The sequence below is a fragment of the Photinus pyralis genome, unplaced genomic scaffold (assembly GCF_008802855.1).
Source record: "Photinus pyralis isolate 1611_PpyrPB1 unplaced genomic scaffold, Ppyr1.3 Ppyr1.4_LG1, whole genome shotgun sequence".
Lineage (NCBI taxonomy): Eukaryota > Metazoa > Arthropoda > Insecta > Coleoptera > Lampyridae > Photinus > Photinus pyralis.
The window spans coordinates 67,441,739-67,465,270 of NW_022170249.1; the positions used below are offsets into that span (position 1 = coordinate 67,441,739).

The following is a 23,532-nucleotide window of genomic DNA, read 5'->3' on the forward strand; positions in this document are numbered from 1 at the left end:
TTGTATAATTCTTCTCCCAAAGATTTATTGGAAATTGGCACTTTTAGCTCAGCGCCGTGAATAATGTGTTCTTCGCCCATCATCAAACTTATGTGTTCACCAAAATGTAATATTACTTACTGTTTGATTTTAAAAATAAAAGGTGTATTTATACATATACTTATCTATTCATACACAGTGTACGGTACCTATTAATTATTTTTCGAGATAAGAGTTACCCAATGTTTGATAAAATTATTATTTCTACATACTTTTAATAATAATGTAACAAATGAATCGGATTCTTAATTTATTTTACTTCAGAAATGTTTTTCAATATATTGACTCTTGATCTAGTACTACTTTTTCCTGGGGCTTCTACACTTCCCACTAAACAACTTCTAGTGTCTCTAAAGGCCTCTTTTAGGAGACTGCTCCAGTCTCTTATCCAGCACTCTCCCATCAGTTTTCCTAAGTGGTTAATAAACTAAATCGGCCGTACCGCTCCGGGCTCTTTCTTCGGTACGGCTTTGAATATAAAATTATATTCAAAGGGTGCGAGCACCACCGAGGTCATGATGCTCTTGAACCACTAGCGCTATTAGTTCTGGAGGAAGCCCTGTTCGCCCTCTGTTCACTTCCTTTGCCGCCCGCTTGAGTTATTGCGAACTACCCTCAGAATATCTGCCCCCAAATAAATGCGCCCCCTGTTATTTTACGTAAGGCGTAAAACGCTTTATCAATAAGAAATGCTTTAGTTCTTGATTTGAATAAATTAAAAGGTAAAGCCTTAATATTGGGAGGAATATAATTATACATTTTTATATTGATATAATCAAAACTGTTTTGCGTCTTACTTAAACGACAAAAAGGGACAAATGCATTTAATTTGTTGCGGGTGTCATAATTATGAACATCGCAATTTTTAACAAAATAATGTTCATTGCGCTTAACAAAACAAAGACAAGTAAAAATGAAAATAGATGGAAGCGTTAATATATGGTGATCAATGAAAGCTTGCCGACAATCATCTCTAAATGAAATGTTAGCAATAATTCTAACGGCTTTTCTTTGTAATTTAAATAATTGCCTCCAACAAGCAAAGTGACTCCAAACATTAATAGCATAAGACAAGTGGCTATGTATGAGTGCAAAATAGGCAGTTTTAAGAATATTCATAGTTACATTACTCGCTAATCTACGCAAAACAAATATATTTGCTTAACTTCGTAGCAACAAAATTACCGTCAACATCAAAATTTAATTTACGATCAATACAAATTCCTAAAAATTTCACATATTCAGGTGTTGATAAATCATGTGATCGCAGTGATAATATCATGGATACCGTTTTCATTGTATTTACCTATATGTAATAAGTTTATAGTGCACCAAGTATTAGCTCGTTGAAACTGAAGTAATTCATTGGAGTTATTTAGTGCCCCGTTAATGTGTTCGACCCCAACAAGTAAGGTAGCATCATCTGCATAAAGAAGGCAGTTTTCATTTCCAGAAATAAAGCTTGGCATATCATTAATATAAATTAAAAAGAGAAGAGGCCCCAGAATACTACCTTGGGGTACTCCTTTCGTTATACAGAGTTTTCCTGATAGGTTATTATTTATCCTTACACATTGAAACCTATTTGTAAGGTATGATTCAATGAGGAGTTTGCTAGTAACATCAAATCCATAGACTTTAAAAGGGGGTTATTCCCTCCGATCACATTCCAAAGAGACACGACCAGATGTAGAAAGCATTTCCGGTTGATATGGAGATGGATATTATTACCCGGACCAATCGCAAGCTTTCGACACGCCTCGTGAATATCTACATACGACGACCGTTACGTAATACTAGAGTGTCGCTTTAAAAAAATTTGGTTTTGAATTTGTATTTTGTTCAACTCGAGGAAGTTTACACATACATCTCTTCCTAGCGAACATGAACAAAAGTATGTCTGGCGATAACAAGCGATAACAAGAAACGCATTGTGGAAAGCGAGCGCGGTTGCCACGATCCCTTCGAAGCTAAAACTTTCGTTCCGTTCTGTTTAAAACCGAGTACGTGGCGAAAATGCGGGTTTGTTTGCGTTCAGAAAATAGGTCACTTTTCGGTTTTTCTCGTGGGCCAGATTCAAATAGCGAAAAAAGTAGGAAAAGGAGAGATCCTTGTTCGATTTCGCGAGTCGAAACGTACTACTTGGGTGCGTTAAACATTAGATTCGAAGACGAGTTAGCGAGCGATCACGTACATTGTTTTTTTTCTATCGTTGATAAATTTATTCTAAGTTGATTTTCGGGAACCATCGCGTTACGTGCGTCCCAACTGAATTCTTAGCGAAGTTATAAAATACGAGAAGATTTGCAATCGAAATTCAAGAACCAAAACGTGCATTTAGTGGGGGAAATTTATCAGAACGGTAGTCAAAAATTAACAGTTCAACTAACTGAAGGTACTAAGGTTATTTGAGCTAAAGAAGATTAGTGAAGCTGTATTTTGTCGTCCTCATCGCCTCCTCCTTATTTCATCTATACTTTCCAGCGGGGCCATTAAGAGAATAAGAACAGTTTCCATAATAAATAAATAAATTGTTTTATTTTCAGTCCTTTATACCACCTCCATGTGCGTCTTTCACGATATTCTACTTCCACAATCATCACGCACTCCATTTGTGTTACGCGCTTCTAGTATTAGAATATGCAGCTAATTTTAAAAAAATGAAAAAAAAAAGGTTTTCGCCTTAAGGCGAGTAACTTTTCCATAAATTGATCTATATTTCCGGAAAGGTCATATAACGGACTATTTATGTGTACAAAGGAAAATAAGTTATGGCATAAATATTCTTATAAATAAGAAAATTTAGCATTGCACAATCTCCGCATGCGCATACGTCATGTTTAAAATATGCGATACGTTGACCTTTACTAGAAGAAAGTGGCCATAATAGCCAACATGAGTTGGAAAATACACTAAAAATCGCTCCCCACGAACACAACTAGTTTCCATGGTGTCAAGTGGCCCGATAAACAGAAAAATATTATGTATTTGATGTTTGGAGATTCTAGTATATGTGTACACAAAAATTGTACCAATTCTACATATAGGTTAATCTTTATTGAAACAATTTCTTATACACTAAGCTTTGATTGTCTCTCTAATGTACTGATCTCTTAATACGCGATGGAGAATTTTTCCACTGCCGTTTCGAGGGATCTGGTTCACAAATTTGACACCTCCTCGAAGTTGCTTATAAGGTGCCACTTGGTCTACAAAAATAGACAATTTATTTAATTACCTTCAAAAGTAACTTGTACTACCGGCAAGAAAATCCTTCACTTCTTCTTCTGTTAGCGTTTGGTTAGGGACGGATACCACAAATGCAAAGGGCACCTCACCGTCTCGCTCGTGAGGAACGCCGATTACAGCGACGTCAGATATCTTGGCATTGTTCATTAAAATAGCTTCCAGCTCTGCGGGAGCAACCTAAAAATGTTAATGCAATTTCATGTGCATCCAAACGATATCTGAATCCTTACTTGGTGCCCTTTACACTTCATTATCTCCTTTAGTCTGTCCACTACATATATCGCATGGTTTTCATCGTAGTACGCAATGTCTCCGGTATGTAGCCATCCATCTGTGTCTATAGCATCCTTAGTTGCTTCTGGATTGTTTATATATCCCTTCATTATAACAGAACCACGACACCACAATTCTCCACGTTGCATGGGCCCCAACGATTTTCCTGTATCGACATCTACAATTCTTGCCGAGAGGCTTGGCAAAACGCAACCACATGAACCGATAGCGTTTGTATTCAATATTGGACTTATCGCTCCAGCGGTCGTTTCTGTCATTCCATACCCTTGCTGAACTCCATTTACTTTAAAGCTAGTACATCCCTTATTTACTAAGTCTTGAATTCCTTTAACTCACCGTTTAATTAATATCTGCTCAATATCCTTACTTAATGGTGCCGTCCCACAAAATATTTGCTTGATATTTGATAAGTCATACTTTTCTACCAAGTCACTTTTTGCCAAAAAATTCCCAATTGATGGTACGATGTTAAGGTCTTCAATTTTATAATCTTGTAAACACCTGAGATAAACTTCGGGGCTGAATTTGTTCATTATTACTACCAATCCCCCCCAAATTATTTTCCACGCGACCAAGTATAAGCCGTACGCATGGCATAGGGGCATGAAAGCCAAGCCTGGCGTGTTAAGTGGTTTTGATTGAAAAATATCACTGCAAACAAAGAATGATGGAAATAATCAAAGTCGGTGCCATGTCGACTAGACTTACCCAAAAATTGAAATAGACGCGTTGTAGTTATAATGCGTCAACATGACTCCCTTCGGTAATCCAGTCGTGCCCGAAGAGTATAAAACAAATGCAACATCTTCCTTGGCATTCACTGGACTAGGCTGGAATTTATTTACGTCGAAATTTTTAGGGACGTTTTCCTTAATAAAATTTTCTACTGATTGACAACCATTATGATCGTCTTTTTGATCCAATATTATTATTTTAGGTGTCACCTTCAGCTGACCTTTCACGTTCAGTACCACCGCACTTGACCCAAGCGAACAGAATATTATAGACGGCTGAGAAAGGTTGGCAACATGCAGTAATTCTCCTGAAAATAATGACGTTCTCATTCCACATTGAAAGATAATATCTTACAGCAATCTAAATTGACGGGGTAAATTGTACCTGTTTAATTTAAGCTATTCTAAGGTCACTTTCCTAAATTTTAAAAATCGGGGAAGGAAAACACTCCTCACTGACAGAAACTTGAATACCATGCTTAAGTTACGCACACTGCAATGTTACATCTGGCCAATTCTGCTCTACCACTATAAAAAAGGCTTTACCGAGAATATGCTGAAAATCCCGTGGACGGCCAAGATAACAAACGCACAGATCCTGCAGGACATGCACACGGACCGGGACCTGCTCAAAATCATCAACAGCAGGAAATTCAAATACCTAAGCCATATATCGCTGGGAGCCACTTGCCACACACTCTGGAGGACATTATCGAAGGCAAGAAACGTTCAGGAAGACCGAAAATGGCCTGGCTAAATAACGTTAACACCTGGTTTCACATGACAAAAACACAAATTTTACAGACTGTGCTAGACCGAGAAAAATAACGGAATTCGCAAACGCCATTAGGCAGCATTAAAGAAGAAGAATATGAATTTTGAAAAGGGCGTTAATTAGTTCAAAAGAAATTAGGTAGGGATTATTCCGGGGATTTTTCTTGAAGGCATTATGGCTCAAGCCGTACCCCGGATGCAATAAATTTCGTTCCGAGATCGCCGGATCGAGTTTTCCGAAAATAATCTAAGGCGTAACTGTTATCGATCGAGGACAAAGTTCAGTTGCTGCGAAGAAACAAAAGAGGGTGACATTATCGTTATATTTCGTAGTGGCAAAATTATTCTAAACGATTCGAATGAACATTAATAAAAAGGTAAGGGAACACTTTGGTTTAGTGACAAATTGTCTCCTTTTGTGTTAGAACAAAAAATTGAGAACCAATGAAAACAATATCTTTCGTGGTCATAGAAGATTATTCGTTTAAAAAAATTACGTCCAGAAAAAAAAGCGATTCACTGGAGATTTCAACGAAGTGGAGATTGCCGACGGAAAGTACAAATCTACAGCTCCATTGTTTAATTTTTCTGCGTCATTGTCGTTGTAAAGAGTTTCGTTCCGAGCTGTCAATAGACAGCATTATAATATACTGAAGAAAATTCTTTGTATGAGGTACAGTGATATTTATTTATTTATGTCAAATTGTGGGGTTGCTTATCTTTAAGAAAAATTGACGTAAATTATTTTGGATTAAATTAAAAAAATTATCACAGAAAATTTGGATTTGTATGTTCTTAAAGATAGCCATCTCATGGACAGAGTAAAAAGCTACAATCACGTTATCAAGCATATCGCAACGGCGGCGGTACATTATTTTTTCTTCGTTTCCCAAATATTAGGGTAGTTTAAGTTACACCTGTGGCGTAACTGAAAATATTATTTATTTTTTTCCAAAATTTGGAAAAAAAAGGTTTCCGTGCATTTATATAACGCAATTCGTGATACTCAAGAGTATATAGAATCAAAAACAAAGCCCATCAGTCCAGTTACTATTAGACCTAGTCAGTACCGTATAAGCATAAAGATCGAACCTGTAGTGTAGTAGGGGCTGAACGTGGTTAAAGGTACACCACAATACAAAGCGGCTAAAACGGGATTGCAATAGTATAAACTGTTTTCACTGCAAATCCCAATTATATCGTTCTTCCCCAAACCGTAGTTCCGCAAGGCTTCTGCTAAAAGGCAGGAGTTTTTGAGTAGAGCCTTGTTACTCACAGTTTCCCCAGACACCGAGTCTATCTGAAAGAAAGTACAGTATATTAGTTAGTATTAGTTAGTGTAGAAAGTACAAAGCAAAATTTACACATATGCCGCTTCATAGCGCACATGAACAAAAGCAGGTCTGGAATACGTATACATTTTCGGTAAAAGTGTGCATTTGCGTGATAAAAGGTGGTACCTGCTTGTAAGGGAGTTTCGGCAGAGGAGGTTACATTTTCTAGGGGTTGGCACGTACTATCTGTTTGTTTTCCGGGTCGCCAAACCTTTTACCAGGATGGTGCAAAAAGTCAAGTCAAGCGGTATTTTTCATGAAGAGAATGATAAGATACCACAAGCTTATTCACTTTGTTTACGGATTATTGGTTATGCTATAAAAGTATAAATAACAAAATTAAGTCACTTCGTACAACTGTACACTGATTTTTTGATAACTGGTAACACATTATTTGGCTACATGTTGCTGACTCTTAGTTGGCCTGGTGATAAGTCGACGTATGTTGTCAACATGTAGGTAACCGGCTCCAAACGATCAGTAAAGCGGATATGATTGTTGAATGTATTATATGACAATAGGGTGTACTTAATTTATCTGGCAAGTGGCATGCAACGATAGACACTCACAATAGGTAAATAAATATAGAATTTGCTAAATAGTAGGATACACGACATGCAATGCTGTTTTTATGTACTTACAAATATTGGAGCTTCAGTACTACCCAGTAAAGCATTATATAACGCAAGTCCCAGAGATTCATTCGAAATTGGCACTTTTAGTTGGTCCCCATGAATAATGTATTCCCCGTCCATCATCACTCTAATGTGTTCACAGAAAGGTGCTACCTACATTCATTGGTCATTCAATTATAAACAAAAGTATTTATACCCATGGTTATCTTTTATTATGTAAGTATTTGGAATTGATTACTTTTTTTACATAAAGATTATAAATATTGTTATTGTTACCATTATTTACTGTGCCCATTTTGCGGTTAAAAAGTATCATGTGCCAAAAACGTGCTATAACAGTAACGAGAATTTCCCTTTTGATGAAATGTAAATGAGAAAAGTAAAGTTACGGTTGCGCCAGCCATCGAGATGGTCATCGAATTGTCTGGAGGTGACTGTACGCGGCGTCCATAGACGTTTCCATTTGCTTTAATCCTTTTGTGTCACGGTTAGTGACTTTTTCTTTCTTTCTTTCTTTTTCTAAATTAGCTATTATACAAATGGTCACCGAAAAAAGCCTGATGCTAATTCTATATTCTCCTGGTTTAACGAATAGATCTGTAGGGAGTAACAAGGGTTCCGTGTACACAGAAAATGATCCAGTTTAGTAAAAATGCATAATTTAAAAATTGATAAGATAAATTTGTCTGACCGAATGTGTGTTTTAGCAATGTAAGGAAATTAGTTACCTACTTCATTTATTCATAACACAAGTTGCTTTTTTATCTAACCGTAAGGAAGCTAAAAGGGAATTAGCAAAGCGCGGTTAGAAATAGGGTAACGTAATTATTTATAGTACACTATGTGTGCATATTCAGTACCCTATTTGTGTATATTCGGGATGAGTTAATGACGCGGGTCATTGTAATTGAACTAAGAACAAGGAGAGCCGAATTAAAGATACGCCTACCGCAACCGAATGTTAAATGACCAAATGCTTTTAATAGCGCAAAGTAGAAATATATATCATTGCTTGTAGTAGAACGTTCATTGGGCCAGATTTTACTATAAGGCAATATATAAATATTAGTGTGGGCTAGGCGCACACTTGCGATTATCTGTCGCACGACTAGTCGCAAAAATAAAGGGGGTTGGATTCAGGGAGTCGCTCCTGTATGTGGACCTTTACCAACTCCACGTTGTCTCTTCAAAGTACGCGTTTGTCCCGGCTATTGCTACTACTGGAGATGGCCCATTCCATGTGCGTTTAAACCCTCAAGTCGCGGTGTCTCGTGACCTTTCCATTACTCTGTCGCCTTCTTGGGACTGAACCTTGGTGGGTCCGAAGTTGGCATATCTTAAGCGGTAGCGGTATTGGTTGCCATGTATCGCTGGTATTGGGATGAACAAGTGTTATGGATAATACTGCATCCCATGCCTTGGGGTCCTTCCCTTCTAAGTGGATACGCAGCACCTTCTGGATGGAGGTAAATCCGTGGCGTCCGAAAATTTCATTTTCCAGCCTGTTGACCACGATGTCGGTGGTGTCGTGTTGGCGAAACGTAGAGGAAAGGCTTCCACCCACATGCTGTATAGGTTTGTTGCGATGAAGATGAACCTGTTGCCAGTGTTCGCTGCGGTGTACGGTCCCATAAGGTCCCCGATTGATTTCCCATTGGAGACTTGGTTGACGTGGTCGCACGGTAGCGTCTTTTATCGGCTCTCGTTTGTTGGTCAGTGGTAGTATTTGATTCTGGCCCGTTTTATTTTGATTGGCGGTTAAGTATCCATCTCGTACTGTATAGTCTCGGTTGAATCTTATCTATACGGGCGTTTGTACCAGAATGATGGCGTCTCTGAGCCTTTCTTTGACTTGATCCGCAAGCTTGGCTATTTATTCGTTCGCCGCAATCACCAGGTTATTGGGGGTTTCACCCTTCGGATGTTCGATTGTTGGAGGCAGCATGCAATTGACGTTCTCTGACGTAGCTTCGTTCCCGGGTGTTGCTCTCGACCGCTGTCCCGTTTCCCTGATTTCGGCGCCTAGCCAGAGCTAGGCAGCCGCGGCGAACGTGGTATTATGAGCAGTGATGACACCCTGGGGTGTTGGGCGGTCGTTTGGGGTCCGCAGGTGATGATGGTACTGGTAGAGTGTTTCGGACCAGCGCAGCGCCTTGTTGCAGTTCTCGATTTTTTTGGTGAAATAATCGGGATCTTCAGGCTAACTGAGCCTTCCTTTGGAGAAACAGTTGTGGGGAGTCCATGTTCTGCTCTCGACCGAAGAATTCCGAATGGAGAGCTTACCCCGAATCTTGCTGCTGTCGTACTACTTCTCACGGATTTCAGGTCGGTGTAAGTCGGCGAGAATGCTTCATATCCTTTCCACCATTTCGCGGCATCTTCTCTAAGTTGCGCTGTGACCGTCTTCAGTGTTTCCGTTGGGTCGGTCGTTTGGATTTCGGTTTCGAGGGTGCTGAAGAACCCCATCGGGTCCTCTAATTGGTCGCCACTAAAGGTTGGTAGTTCCGGCATCGCGTTCGTTTGAGCTTTCTGGAGTGCGTCGGCCACTCCTTGGTGTCGGTGAGCGTCACTGGATTGGTTTGCCCCGATTGGTTGCTAGGGTAGCACATGTGGATGGCATCGACCCTGACCAATTGGGTTAGGTCAATGCCGGACTTGATGGCGTGCAGTGGCACAAGTGGTTTTTCTGGATGTTGATGCTGCTTATAAACAGTTCGCCGTCGAGAACTCTGACGTTTAGGCCAATAGGGCGCTTGCTGGCAGTGCGGCCGATGTTGAAATTCTTCCTCTGCCGTTCGTAACATCAGTGAGAATTCTATAAGCGGTCCGTGCAGAGTACACCTGTGCAGTGTGGAGTCCATTTTAATTCCACATCTCAGGGACAGCCAGCGAGAAATCTATATTCGGTCCGTGCACAGCAGAGCTGGGGGTCAATAATTTCCATTGTGATTGAAAGCCGTGACCCGAGCGCATCTAAAACTCATGGTGCACAAACACGAGAGATGCTTATGAAGGTTTTAGTTCAATGGCATCGTAGTACTGCCACCTTTTGTAGTTATTGCCATTTTCGTAGTTTTCGCCTTGTTTTAGTATATAAACAGCGTTGTAGTTACTTTGTATTTAAGTACCAAACAGCACTAACGCCTGTGTAGTGCAGGGCTTCTCAGTTATATGGTTCGGACCAACTCACGGACATCTTCACAGAGCCACTGAGTCATGCAGATGATTACTTTTAGAACTTGCAACGGAACCTTACTAGACCGTTTACATTTAAGAATCGGGGATAACGGATTGGTTGAGAACCTGAACCCCAAGCAATTTTGGGTCGTTTCTCGATTAACTGGACTGCGGACGAGGTATAACCAAGTGCATTGGAAGTAGTGCATTTCCTTTTTCACATTTGGTAATTCGTAACCCTGTACGCGTGACGGCATGTGAGTACATTTCCTATCGCAAACTTGAGCAACGCCAAATTAACTTTTTCTTTACAATCCCACAAACTAAAAAACAGAAAGGATATACTGGCACGAAATAAGATATCCCACACGTTAATTACGTGTTTCGAATGCGCCTCAGTTTATGAACTCATGAATCTCCAAGCTATTATCAGCAACGAGGCACCTTGACATCAGAAAACTTGAAGCTGCAGAAATCCGTAGGTAACCTCTTCAATCTGGGTGGAACCTAAGGCAAAATCAGTTCCATATTTAGGACAATTGTCCAACGCTTTCAACGACATATACCACAAATACGAACTTCGGTCTAGGTGATCTGAAATCCAGACAATTTCTATGGGAACGTTTAGCTTTAGGAGAAGATTAATTAGAGGAATTTGGTTGTTCAATTGCTTTTCATTCGCCTTAAATTCGGTATCTTAGGTATGCAAATTTATTAGTGCTTTCGAGGTAAGGTTATTACCTAAATTTCAACAGAGTTAAACAGACGTTATTATTAAAAAGGTCAATTAGCGATAAAGATTGTTTCTGATAACACGTCACAAATGAGACTTGCGTTCGAAAGCTTTATTTCGTAAAGCTCGACGAAGGATTTTACCCGCAGCATTTCTAGGAATCTGGGGTACAAATAGTACGCTTTCCACGCGTTTATATGGCGCCACTTGCTCTGAAACGAGACGATATAGTTTAACAAACAACAGCTCTAAAGGGCACCGGCACGTACCATTGACAAAATCCTTCACTTCTTTTTCTTTTAACATCTTTCCTTGTATTGTTACCACAAAAGCTAAGGGTGTTTCTCCATGTCGGTCGTGAGGAATACCAATCACTCCGGCATCCGCTATTTTTGGATGATTAATCAAAACAGTCTCTAATTCAGCAGGAGCAACCTAAATAAGGCCGTACTTCAATTAGTTTGCTGACGTCTGAAGGTGTAACCTGATATCCTTTGCACTTGATTAACTCTTTAAGCCTATCCACTATGTAGAACATATTATCGCGGTCGTAATACGCCATGTCTCCCGTATGGAGCCATCCGTTCTCATCAATTGTATTTTTAGTGGCTTCAGGGTCATTAAAATATCCCTTCATAACTACATCACTGCGACAACATAATTCTCCAACCATCATAGGACCCAAAGACTTTCCTGTCGTGGTATCTATTATTTGTACAGACATATTCGGCAACGGATAACCACATGAACCGAGTGGAGCTTTGCCGGCAAAATCAGCAGTAATGCCACCAAGTGACTCTGTCATGGCATAAATCTGTAGAATTTTGGTGACGTTAAGTCTGTAAAATAAAATTCACCCTGTAGACGTAAGTACTTTGATTGAAAGTAACGTGATCACTTTCATCTACGTATATAGAAGTGATGCGGTTCTATACATAACGCCCTTACCGCTTAGCTAACAGCGCTTCATTTTCTCTTCGCAAGTATGTAGAACCGCAAGAAACAATTTTCACACTTGTTAGGTCGTAGTTGTCCACCAAAGGACTTTTAATCAAGAAATTAGCAATTGACGGTACAATCGGTAAACTATTAATTTTATAATCTTGAATGGTTCTGAGGTAGACGTTTGGATCAAATTTTTTCATTACTATGGCTCTCTCTCTATAGAGAATCCTTTGTAACCCCATAGTGAATCCATATACATGGTACAAGGGAACAGCTATGAAGCACGTTTGATGCTCTAGAACCCCGTTGAACGCAATGCTGTAACAGATACGTATTACAATAAAGGGTCCGCACTAACAAATTCAATCATCACACTGACTTAACGATCTCAAAAGCTGTATTGAAATTAAAATGTGTCAACATGACACCCTTTGGAAGTCCGGTGGTTCCCGACGAATGTAAAATAACGGCACATCTTCCTTTACGTTGATCGAAGACGGTTCAAATGTCCCAATATCAAAATTTTGGGGCACGTTTTCCAATATAAAGTTCTCCATAGACTGACACCCTTTGTAATCGAAAGTTGCATCAATCACTACCACCTTCGGGACCTTTTTCAGTTGATGCTTTATTTTAATTATTTTAGAGCTCGTTTCAGTGGAGCAAAATATTATCGTTGGTTGCGAAATGTTGGCAACGTGAATGAGTTCTCCTAAAATACAAAAAAAAGTGTCAACCTCAAGGAGTGTTGTTTTAATAAATGAACAGAGTTTCAAGTTTGAATTTTGAGACAGATCTTTAGGAGACCTGCAAGCCGCAAAATTAAGTAAAGAAGTTGTAATTTTTGGATGTAGATAATCGAATACGCTGTATCGGTTGGAAAAAATCGTCGTTTCCTCTCCGTTTTTGGGAAGTTTGCGTGAGGTAAACCATTAATTTAGAGGGGATGTTTTGTCTTTGGGGTTTAACCAAGTAAGTAGTAAGCTGATGTTTTTGCCTTTGCATTTTTTCAAGCTGCGTTCGCAGGTACTGTAATTTTTGAGATTTTTCGTAAATTTATTTTGGCAACCGTACCGCATTTCAATCATCGCTACGACATTTATAACGCAAACTTTTTGAAATTTAAACCTATGTACCGCTTCATATGAAAGGTCGTGCGCTGTTGCCGCGATTACGGCGCCCCGAGCCAGCTACAAGGTTGCGTAGAATCGTTCGGAAGATTATTGGATTACAGGGTACGCCATCATGGTATTTGCTTTGACTCCGTTTCGTCATTGGACTTAGGTAAATACATAATTATAGAAAATTAGAGAGAGAAAAGGGGATAGGGTGCTAGTTCGCCCTTCAATTTTCACGATCTCCTAGTTTCAATTGTGCAGTTGTAAGAGAGATTAGAGCATAAGCGCAGCGATAAAAATGAGTCGGCCCATCAGTCGCACGAGGGTACGCGCGGTGTTGTACACAATTCTAAAACGAACAACAAATACGGAAATTCAAATTCAAATAAAATCACCTCTGTGCTTATTCGTAAGTAATCCCCCGATTTACACTTAATAAATTTAAATTTTGTCATAGGATTTGTCACAGGATGTCCCGTCATAATTTTTGGTCTTTAGACCGAAATAACGTCTACATGACGCTATTAGGTAGGGCCATTTTAAACTCGTGTATAAACCTGTGCGGATAAAAAGTACGAAGCAAAGTACGTAACGCGGCTCTCGTGTTAATAAAATTCCGAAAAAAATAATCTGTTTGAGTGTAGTGCGTACGCATACTCAACTGTTATTATTACAGTTAATATTAACTCTGCCGCTACAAGTAACGAACTGTTTTTAAATTGCGATCGTATAAAGATATACTAGAAAAGCAAATTTACCCGTACGTTTGGTGACTTCATTTCGAAAACAAAATCCGGTCGTAGTTACATAGGCAGAGACGCTTAAATCGTATTTATTGTCTTTGTAACTCGAGATATTTCTTCGAGAATTTGACGCAAGTTTTAAAGCAGTCGAGTTAAATACAGGTTTCATCATCCACTACAAGAGGAGATTTTGTACGAGAGCAAGTCACAAAAGGGTGCAACTGTATCTCCCTAAAACCGACCCGGTTTTCAATTTTTCTTGGAGGGAGCCCTTTTAAAGGGAGGCTCGTCATTCGTCACCTAAAGAAAAACACCGATTCCAGCGATATCTGTATTGGTCGGTTGTCTTTAAGACTTTTCAGAGGATGTTTATTTAGCGGAATCGGAACATCCTTAAAGGCGTGCATTAATATTTTGTTTAAAATAATATTTCCCACGACTGTAGATATTTAGTTAACGATATTTAGATAAGGGAAAAATTAAAACTGATACATTGCCACGAGATAGGGGTTATATTTGTTGCATTTATACGAAACACGTCAATATTTCGAATCACAAAAGGTAAAGTAGAATAGAATTTGATCAACTTCAGTTTGTCAAGATATATTCAATTATTCATTGTGGAATTCGTATTCAGTCAAAACCAAAGCGTCAACTTTTTTGATTTTCAGATTAAAAAACGAGAAACAGGCCAGACTACCGCAAGATATGGGATAATTAAATTTTATTGCAGAGCTAGCCGTGAGTAAAATTAATTGATAGAATTTTTTTAGCATTCGTTTGATAAACGTATATAACACCTCTTTAATATACGCATATGAATATCGATGAGAATAACAAATGCATAATATTCCTACAAAAATATAGCAATATCCGCCGGACATTTATGCGTATTATATACGTAGGGTTTAAGTCTACAATGAACGCTTTTTATACAGAACTGTGTTGCTATACTGAGAGTACACAAAAGGGTTGTTTGCTTTTCGTAAGGTACTTACCACTTTGTAAATCGATCATCTTTTTAATCTTGTTTATACTTACTGATAGTGTCTTGCGCAGTAAACACTGAAACGATAATTCCCGAATATAATCCAGCCAGCACTGGCTCGAAAAACCGTAGATTATTTCCACTGCAAACTGCAATTACATCATCTTTAGCTAATCCATAATTTCGTAAGCTTTGTCCCAGGTAACATGAGTTTCTGAAGGTTGTCTTGCTTAAAACAGTTTCACCAGAAAATGCGTCTATCTGAAAAGGATATTTACAATGTCTAACTCAAACATATTTATTAACGAGCTCCTAGCGATTTTATAATTTCACGCTGTTTGTCCGTCTGTCCGTCCGTTAGCACGATAACGAATCGACCGATTACGATAAAATTTAGTAGATGGATTCTTTATCAAATTTGTGGGTCGGAGTTCGTGAATTGGCAATGTATCCCAAAAAATAAGAAAGGTACTTTTGACATCTCCGTGAGTCATGAACCGAATTGCATAAAATTCAATATGCGTATAGCTTTAGCCATATGAAACACAATTCCAAAAATTGAGCCTAATCGATCAACATTCACAGTGCCCTTTTCGCATCTCGACCATTTATAAACCGAATTGAAAACTTTTTTATTTATGAAGGTATTTAAATGAAATTTGATACATAGCCACTTGGAATAAAACAAAATTTAAAGCCACTCTCAAAATTTCGTTCTGCGCATGCGCAGTGCCAACTTTCTTATTTATGGAGAGATTTAAATGAAATTTCATACATAAGCACTTAGAATAAAATCAAATGTAGCGCCATTTTCCAAATTTGGATTTGTGTAAGATGTGTAGTGCCAACTTTCCTATTTATGGAAGCAATTAAATGAAATTTCATACATATACGCTTTAATTACAAATTTTATAAAAGCAAAACTAACATCAGGTTTAAAATTTGGTTTTGCACATGCAGCTATAGCCATTTACCCAGGAGCTCGTTTTCTATATTTGTTTAGTTTATTTAATACTTACGAATAGAGGTGCCTCTCGTTCCTCCTTTAGTGCGTTGTACAATTTCATTCCAAGTGATTCGTTTGACATTGGAATTGTAAACAGCGGTCCACGGATAATAATTTCTTTTTTGTCCATTATACACTCAAGCTTCGCCTAAATGTGTCAGTCTTTCGTATCTTACGAGAAAAGTTACGTGTTTTAGCTTTATATATAAACAGAAACCGCAGATTAGATATGGAATAAAAAGTAAACTAGCCCTTTTGAGGTTCCTCATTCGAAACCTAAATAACCAAATTACTTAACATAAAGCCCATATTTGCAACGTTTTTCTTGTTTAGTACAAGTTTTATTCAATTTTATAGGAACATGAAAATTGAACTTTGGATAGAGCACTTTCTGTAAATTGTAGATCTGTCCATTTGAATGATTGCACCCCTTCAATTGACCTTGTTTGGTTTCGTTATGGTACGTTATACATAGATAATAAAAAATCAACTACAATACAAATAAGTAGATAAAACAATTGCAAATTGGAATACAAGCAAGATTAAAGGAACGTGTATGAAGGAGATTCATGTACTATACTTACTCTAAGATGCCGTGAAAACAATTATCTATTAAAAATCTAATGTAGTAATATTCTTTACTACAACTATTTAATTGATTGTAAACCGACACAGTTAGTAGGAAAATTATTTAGTAGGTACAGTCAAATTAGACGTACAAATGGTAAATGAAACTGAGGCGACTGCAAAAGTACCTTTCATTTGATATTTTATTTGGCCCTCTGACACCTATTAGTAGAGGGCACAGAATCGCCAAAGTCGTTTAGAAATGATTTTCGTTTACACTTCGGGGTTAAAAGCTGAAACCAATTTTAAATGATGCATGATCATTAGAAATATCAAAATCCAGAAGGCGTCAAAAATCGTCCTGTACGGGGTGGCTCTAGAGGGTAAATTGTAAAAAACACCCCAAATTTTTTTTTGCATATTTTGAATTTATTGAATATATACTTTGCACTGCCCATAGCTCAGGTATGTGAAACCGATACAACTATTTATTATTTAGTGTTTTTTACGACCGAAAAGCACGGGATTAAATGAGGAATCTTAACTTTCGCCGGCGTCTAACGAACTCGACCGTAATATTTTGACAAATTAGCGCTTCAACCCGTCGTATCTAATTTACTTGCATCCTGATGAAAAAATATTCATTAATAACGTTGTAGAGCGTATTCTGGACATTCTGAACCACTATTTTTAATTCACTTCACATTACCGAAAAGTTTTGTATCGATTTATTTATAAACGCGCGCATATGACTGAGTAAGGACGATTATCGCTTGCGCATATGCATACACGCGGTTTATAAGGCAGAAAGTCGCGTATCTCCCTGCTTGTGTATATTAAAAACCTTCTGGATATTAAATATCCCAGTTAACTGTTTATTTTTTTAGATGCAAATTTTATACTATATAATTATTTAACATTAACGTAAATACTTAATCAGAATCTAGTTCCGATTCGGATGTTTCTTGAGAGTTTTTCGTGAAAGAATTTTTGCAAGTGGGCTTCCGTCCCATACATTTACAGGAGCCAAGGCACGGTAATTGCTTTTTTGACCACGAACAATGAAATCTGGAACATCCTAAAAAATAAAGATATGTAAAATAATACAAAGTCAAAATGTAATTAACAAAAACCTTTTCTGCAGTTACATTTAGCCAAAATAGATGTATCAGCTGCAGGCATTGATGGTTTCGTTGTAAGCACTGGAACAAAATTATTCCCAACAATTTTCCAACCATTTTCCAGAGGATCTGGTAGAGACGGTTTTGGGTTAAGACTGTTCAGCCAAATGTATATTTGATAATTCACGCGTAAAAAGTGCTGATAAAGATAACTGCAGTAGGTGGCAATTTGTGGATAGAATTTGAAGAAACCATGATACTGCGTAAACGATTTATTATTTATACAACTTATTATATCAGAAGTTGTGTATAATTTAATGACAAATTGAGTCATATTATTGAATGTATCTTCATTAAGTGTCGAAGATCCAACACCGTTTAGCAAATCATGATGCAACAAACCAATTTTCCAGCATGTTGTTTTGTCAAGTCCAACAAATTGACTTGTACAATCACAACCTGCAGTAATTGCGTGAAATGCAGGCAAGTTTGTCAATAGACTTGGGGAAATGACGAGTTCGTGTACATGCTATAAACCGTACGTTGTCGTTCGTTCCAAGTTTTACCCACACTTCCTCGGTGGGACGGTTTTTGAAATGAGCAAGTAAGACAAGAACGTCGGTATCTCTGCAGTCAATAATACACCTTGAATATCCTTCTAATTTTGCTTGTAGAATGTGCAGTAGGATTCTGGTATCTCCTTCTTCGTGTGAAGAGGCAAGTAATGAAGTAAATCACTACAAAGAGGAAAATTTGATCTATATTCAGTAACGTCTTTGAATCCTCCACTGGTTACAAATGTTAAACTAGAATCTTTCGAAAACTCATATAACTGACGACATAAAAAATTTGTTAATTGTTGCTTGTTAAACGAGGAATGAATAAATAAATACCACAACTGTAGATACATGGTCAATTGTACGTTTTATATTTTCCTTTTGCGAGGTTCTCTTTGTACGGGTGCAAATGTGCAATCTTTGATCGATTTTTCATGGTAGTGGTCCATGACCATCAATGCCTGCTGATACATCTAGTTTGGCTAAATGTAACTGCAGAAAAGGTTTTTGTTAATTAGGTACATTTTGTCTTTGTATTATTTTACATATCTTGATTTTTTAGGATGTTCCAGATTTCATTGTTCGTGGTCAAAAAAGCAATTACCGTGCATTGGCTCCTGTAAATGTATGGGACGGAAGCCTACTTGCAAAAATTCTTTCACGAAAAACTCTCAAGAAACATCCGAATCGGAACTAGATTCTGATTAAGTATTTACGTTAATGTTAAATAATTATATAGTATAAAATTTGCATCTAAAAAAATAAACAGTTAACTGGGGAAGGTTTTTAATATACACAAGCAGGGAGATACGCGACTTTCTGCCTTATAAACCGCGTGTATGCATATGCGCAAGCGATAATCGTCCTTACTCAGTCATATGCGCGCGTTTATAAATAAATCGATACAAAACTTTTCGGTAATGTGAAGTGAATTACAAATAGTGGTTCAGAATCTCAAGAAAACGCTCTACAACGTTATTAATGGATATTTTTTCATCAGGATGCAAATAAATTAGATACGACGTTGAAGCGCTAATTTGTCCAAACATTACGGTCGAGTTCGTTAGACGCCGGCGAAAGTTAAGATTCCTCATTTAATCCCGTGCTTTTCGGTCGTAAAAAACACTAAATAATAAATAGTTGTATCGGTGTCACATATCTGAACTATGGGCAGTGCAAAGTATATATTAAATAAATTCAAAATATGCAAAAAAAATTTGGGGTGTTTTTTACAATTTACCCTCTAGAGCCACCCCGTACAGGACGATTTTTGACGCCTTCTGGATTTCGATATTTCTAATGATCATGCATCATTTAAAATTGGTTTCAGCTTTTAACCCCGAAGTGTAAACGAAAATCACAATTTATGGCATTGGGAACTCTACTATATAGTTTAGGAGATGGATACATCAATTTAAAGTTTCGTGTTTTAATCAATATTTGAAAATAATGCCATCTGTAAGATGATGCAAAACCTACAGAATATACGACCATTGTCTCTGTATCGTTTATGAGGTGTTTAGAGCCACACTTTTTGTATGGATACGAGCTAACTCCAAAAAAAATAAGTGACAAGAAAGAACGGCACTTATCACAGCATATAACAAAGAGGTACCTACATAATATGTAATAGGTACATTTACTCAGTTGGGGGATACTCTGAAGTATCATATACAGTTGAGATCTTATATCAGCCAATAAGAACATTCGTTATCGCATTGCGTAAGGTGAAATATAATTAGATTCAAGATAAGTACTGGTTATCGCTGATAAGCGAACAACAGGTGTGCAGTTTATTTCGAGGCTGGCTTATTCAAATTTATTTCTGATTGGCTCTGTGTTTACGAAATCTAAAAGGAGATTATTTTATGGTGAAAGTGGTGGAAACGGGTTTATTTGGTGACGGCAAGAAATTATTTCGAACTAAATGTATTAATATAGTTAAAAAAATTAAAACAAGACCAAAATTTTAATTCCTTAACACCAACAAAATATACCCGTAGATAATTAATTTTATTTTATTCGATCTTGTAACACGTAACTCTAACCACTCAAAGGCGAAAAGAACAATGCAACAAAGGCTTTGAAATCCTTAGTTTTATAGAATTATCTGCTCAAAAGTAGACTGATGAACATTGAACAACATTATTTAGTAATAAGTAAGTATTCTATTTATCCTTAGAAAGGCTATAGACAGTGAATGTAGTTGTGATGATGAAATGTACACAGCTATCTCTGATTCTAGAACTTTTCTTGTCATTATTTACAACTTGGAGTTGTGTTTGTGTAGAGTGTCTCGTAAAATCCGACGAATAATTTTGCCAGCAGGATTTCTAGGAATGTTGGGCACAAAAAGGACACTTTCTAAACGTTTATAAGCTGCCACTTGCCCTGCAACATGAAGGTTAGTTTGATAATGAAGATATCTTAAAACATACACACGCACCATGAATAAAATCTTTCAATTCTTTTTCTGTCAGATCTTGTCCTTGCATTGCTACTACAAAAGCTATTGGCACCTCTCCGTGTCTGTCGTGAGGAATGCCAATCACGCCGACATCGGCAACTTTTGGATGATTAACTAATATGGCCTCTAATTCAGCTGGTGCAACCTAAACAGAATATTATAATTCCTTTGGCGACCTCTGAAAATGCAACCTGATATCCTTTGCACTTGATCAACTCTTTTAGTCTGTCTACTATGAAAAACATGTGGTTGTTGTCGTAATAAGCCATATCTCCCGTATGAAGCCATCCGTCCTCGTCAATGGTATTTCGTGTAGCTTCTGGATCATTAAAATACCCTTTCATAATTATGTCTCCACGACACCATATTTCCCCAACCGCCATTGGACCCAGGGATTTTCCTGTATCTACGTCTACTATCTTTATTGCCATATTTGGGAAAGGAATACCGCAAGAACCGGGTACAACTTGGTCGTCCAAACTAACCAAAATACCAATAGTTGCTTCCGTCATACCATATCCTTGTCGAATATCGTCCACCTTTAGTCTATAGAAAAAAAACCACTTTAATCTATTATGACCAAAGTATCACGTACTGCAGGAGTGGAGACAAGTGAAGTATGGGGAAGGGAGGTGTTAATTTTATAGACCGTAATCTGTGCTTCTAGCAGCAGTGCAGATATGAAACCTCAATCCATTGAATTTTACCTCCTGGACCGCCTGGACCAGAACTCGAAGAAATTTATATCCTATAGTCGTTACGGCATCATTATGTTTTTCATGCAAAATCATAAATAAATACCTTCTCTTCGAAAATTCTAGTAAAAATTCCGCCGCTCTCCCACCAGATTTTCACTTTTCTCCTGACCGCAACTTTTGTGGAAGGAATTTTCATCACGTGCTCGGCTTTTTGCAAAACAGAACGCAACTTTTGGGGTCTGTGACATCATGCCAACACTGTGACGTTTTGACTCTTGGTACAAATGAAGATTACGGGCAAAATGAGGCAAACGCCAATCTAGCTCTTATAAGTACCTGGTGCAATAAGAACTGTTTAGTAATGAATGTAGGAAAAACAAAATCGCTCGTTTTTGGATTAAAACAATATAATACGTCCCACGCATCTGACGCATCACATTCTGTGTCGTTTCTTGGTGTCCATTTGGACCCAAAGTTATCATTCCATGACCACGTGGGAAAACTTACCATCAAATTCAGCAAACATTTGTTCGTTATGCGACGATTAGCAAAAACTGTCTCAACTCAAGTTTTAAGTAATGCATATTACGCACTTTGTCAAAGTGTGCTATCATATGCTCTACTTACCTGGGGTCATTCTTCCCAGTTAAAATACGCGTTTAAGCTACAACGTCGAGCTGTTAGAATTTTAGACAAAATTGGATATCGTGATGATTGTCGTACAAGTTTTATAAAATTAAAGATACTCACGTTGCCATGTCTATTTGTGTTAACATGTGTTTGTCATGTCACAGTTACATTGGATACATATTCTCTTCACTCGGATATACATAAATACAATACAAGAAACAAGGACTCAGGATGGACCCACCAACATCGCACTTAAAATATTCAACCATCTACCCAGCTGTTTAACCGCCTTAGAATTAAAACTATTTAAGTTAAAGATTAAAGCTTTCTTATTAAGTAAAGCGTTCTATTCTGTTGAAGAGTTTCTGCTTTACGATATGAAAACTTTTCCATGTAATTATTAAGCACGCATAATATTTTAGATTTTTCCATTGTTTTGACGAATGTAAGTTTCTTTTGTTAACTATGCATGAAATAAATATTATTATTATTATTATCTACTTGACAACTTGTTTCTTATCTTAACGTGCTTTATTTTCCCGAATATAAGTTCTGTTCCTTTTACTTATGAAGCGGTACAATTTGTAAATTTAACAAAAATTCTTTAAATCCTACAGCGACCACCTGTTAAAACCCCCCACTATAGTGCCTCCCGCTGAATTGAGATGCGCTCCAGGAGCAGCAAAAAGCATGTAAACTCGGCAATCAACATTTTTCTCCTACTTTTGATACTCCGTAAACAGAATCCGCATAATAATCACTTCAGTGGCACTCCTCGTCGCCAAATATGATGTGTTTTAGTATATAAAATAAACCATTTCTTTAAACAAGAAACTTGAACTTTTATTTTTTTCCATAACAAACAAACTCGCCCTAAATCCTGAACGGTTGGAAAATGCAGATGAAGCAGTGAGATTGTAACGGTCGTGGGTAAAGCGCTTATTAAAAGTCTTACCGCTTAATCAGTGCTTCTTCCGCGCTTTTGCCTAGTGGTGCTGCACCGCACCTGATCCTTTTCACACTAGATAAGTCGTATTTATCTACCAACGGACTCTTAATCAAAAAATTTGCCATCGATGGTACAATTGAAAGTTGATCGATTTTATAATCCTGTATGGTTTTGAGGTACACATCTGGGTCGAATTTCTTCATTATAATCGCTTTTCCTCCATCAAAAATTCCTCGAAATGCCAAAAACAATCCATAGGCATGGTGTAACGGTAGATTTATCAAGGTTACAGCAGCTCGTGGGTTGGTGATGGCTGCGAATCTATACAAGGATATTACGATTAATTTAAAAGAATGTATTCAAACGTAGCAAAACCTACCCAATCACACCAATAACCGTGGTATAATTGAAATGCGTCAACATGACACCTTTTGGCAAACCTGTCGTTCCTGATGACTGTAGGATAAATGCAACATCTTCTTTTACGTTCACTGGACATGGTGAAAATGTGCTGACATCGAAATTTGCTGGTATATATTCCGATATAAAACTTTTCATCGATTGACAGCCTCTGTAATCTTCTTTTGCATTAATTACTACCAGTTTAGGGACTCGTTTTAATCGATCTTTTACTTTCAGTATCACGGAACTTGCTTCGGTTGAACAGAATATTATTGATGGTTGGGAAATGTTGGCAACGTGAATCAATTCTCCTGAAAGCATTGTAGTGCAGAACTGCTGGGTTGCATAAAAATAACCAATACCAAACGCATG

At 37.7% G+C, this 23,532-nt stretch overlaps 2 protein-coding genes and 1 pseudogene across 2 annotated transcripts in view; all 3 read right to left on the minus strand.

Moving 5' to 3' along the window:
* Positions 1 to 3,038: 3,038 nt before the first annotated feature.
* LOC116159873 (luciferin 4-monooxygenase-like) lies at positions 3,039 to 9,884 on the minus strand. The gene is made up of 7 exons (XM_031472958.1): positions 7,066 to 9,884; positions 6,183 to 6,390; positions 4,291 to 4,624; positions 3,919 to 4,233; positions 3,519 to 3,873; positions 3,300 to 3,465; positions 3,039 to 3,248 (listed from the first exon to the last, which is right to left on the minus strand). Exons 1-7 carry the CDS (start codon positions 7,180 to 7,182, stop codon positions 3,118 to 3,120), a joined length of 1,626 nt encoding a protein of 541 aa, XP_031328818.1. The 5' UTR covers positions 7,183 to 9,884; the 3' UTR covers positions 3,039 to 3,117.
* A 1,006-nt stretch (positions 9,885 to 10,890) lies between these two features.
* Positions 10,891 to 15,899, minus strand: LOC116166269 (annotated as a pseudogene).
* Positions 15,900 to 20,093: 4,194 nt separating this feature from the next.
* LOC116166274 (luciferin 4-monooxygenase-like) overlaps positions 20,094 to 23,532 on the minus strand; it is an 8,142-nt gene continuing 4,703 nt past the window's right edge. The window contains exons 8-12 of the mRNA XM_031481159.1: positions 23,138 to 23,521; positions 22,765 to 23,079; positions 20,673 to 21,027; positions 20,461 to 20,626; positions 20,094 to 20,405 (exon numbers count right to left, since the gene is read on the minus strand). Of these exons, the coding sequence (XP_031337019.1) occupies positions 20,278 to 20,405; positions 20,461 to 20,626; positions 20,673 to 21,027; positions 22,765 to 23,079; positions 23,138 to 23,521 (1,348 nt within the window). The 3' untranslated portion in view covers positions 20,094 to 20,277. The remainder of the gene's footprint in view (positions 20,406 to 20,460; positions 20,627 to 20,672; positions 21,028 to 22,764; positions 23,080 to 23,137; positions 23,522 to 23,532) is intronic.

Excerpts from the sequence above, each read along its gene's own strand:
- LOC116159873 (XM_031472958.1), bottom strand. The coding sequence starts at position 7,182 with ATGATGGACGGGGAATACATTATTCATGGGGACCAACTAAAAGTGCCA. Across the intron at positions 4,625-6,182 it reads CAGCCCCTACTACACTACAG|GAGAATTACTGCATGTTGCC; the intron begins GTTCGATCTTTA and ends CATTATTTTCAG. Across the intron at positions 3,874-3,918 it reads GAGCAGATATTAATTAAACG|CTTTAAAGTAAATGGAGTTC; the intron begins GTGAGTTAAAGG and ends GGGATGTACTAG.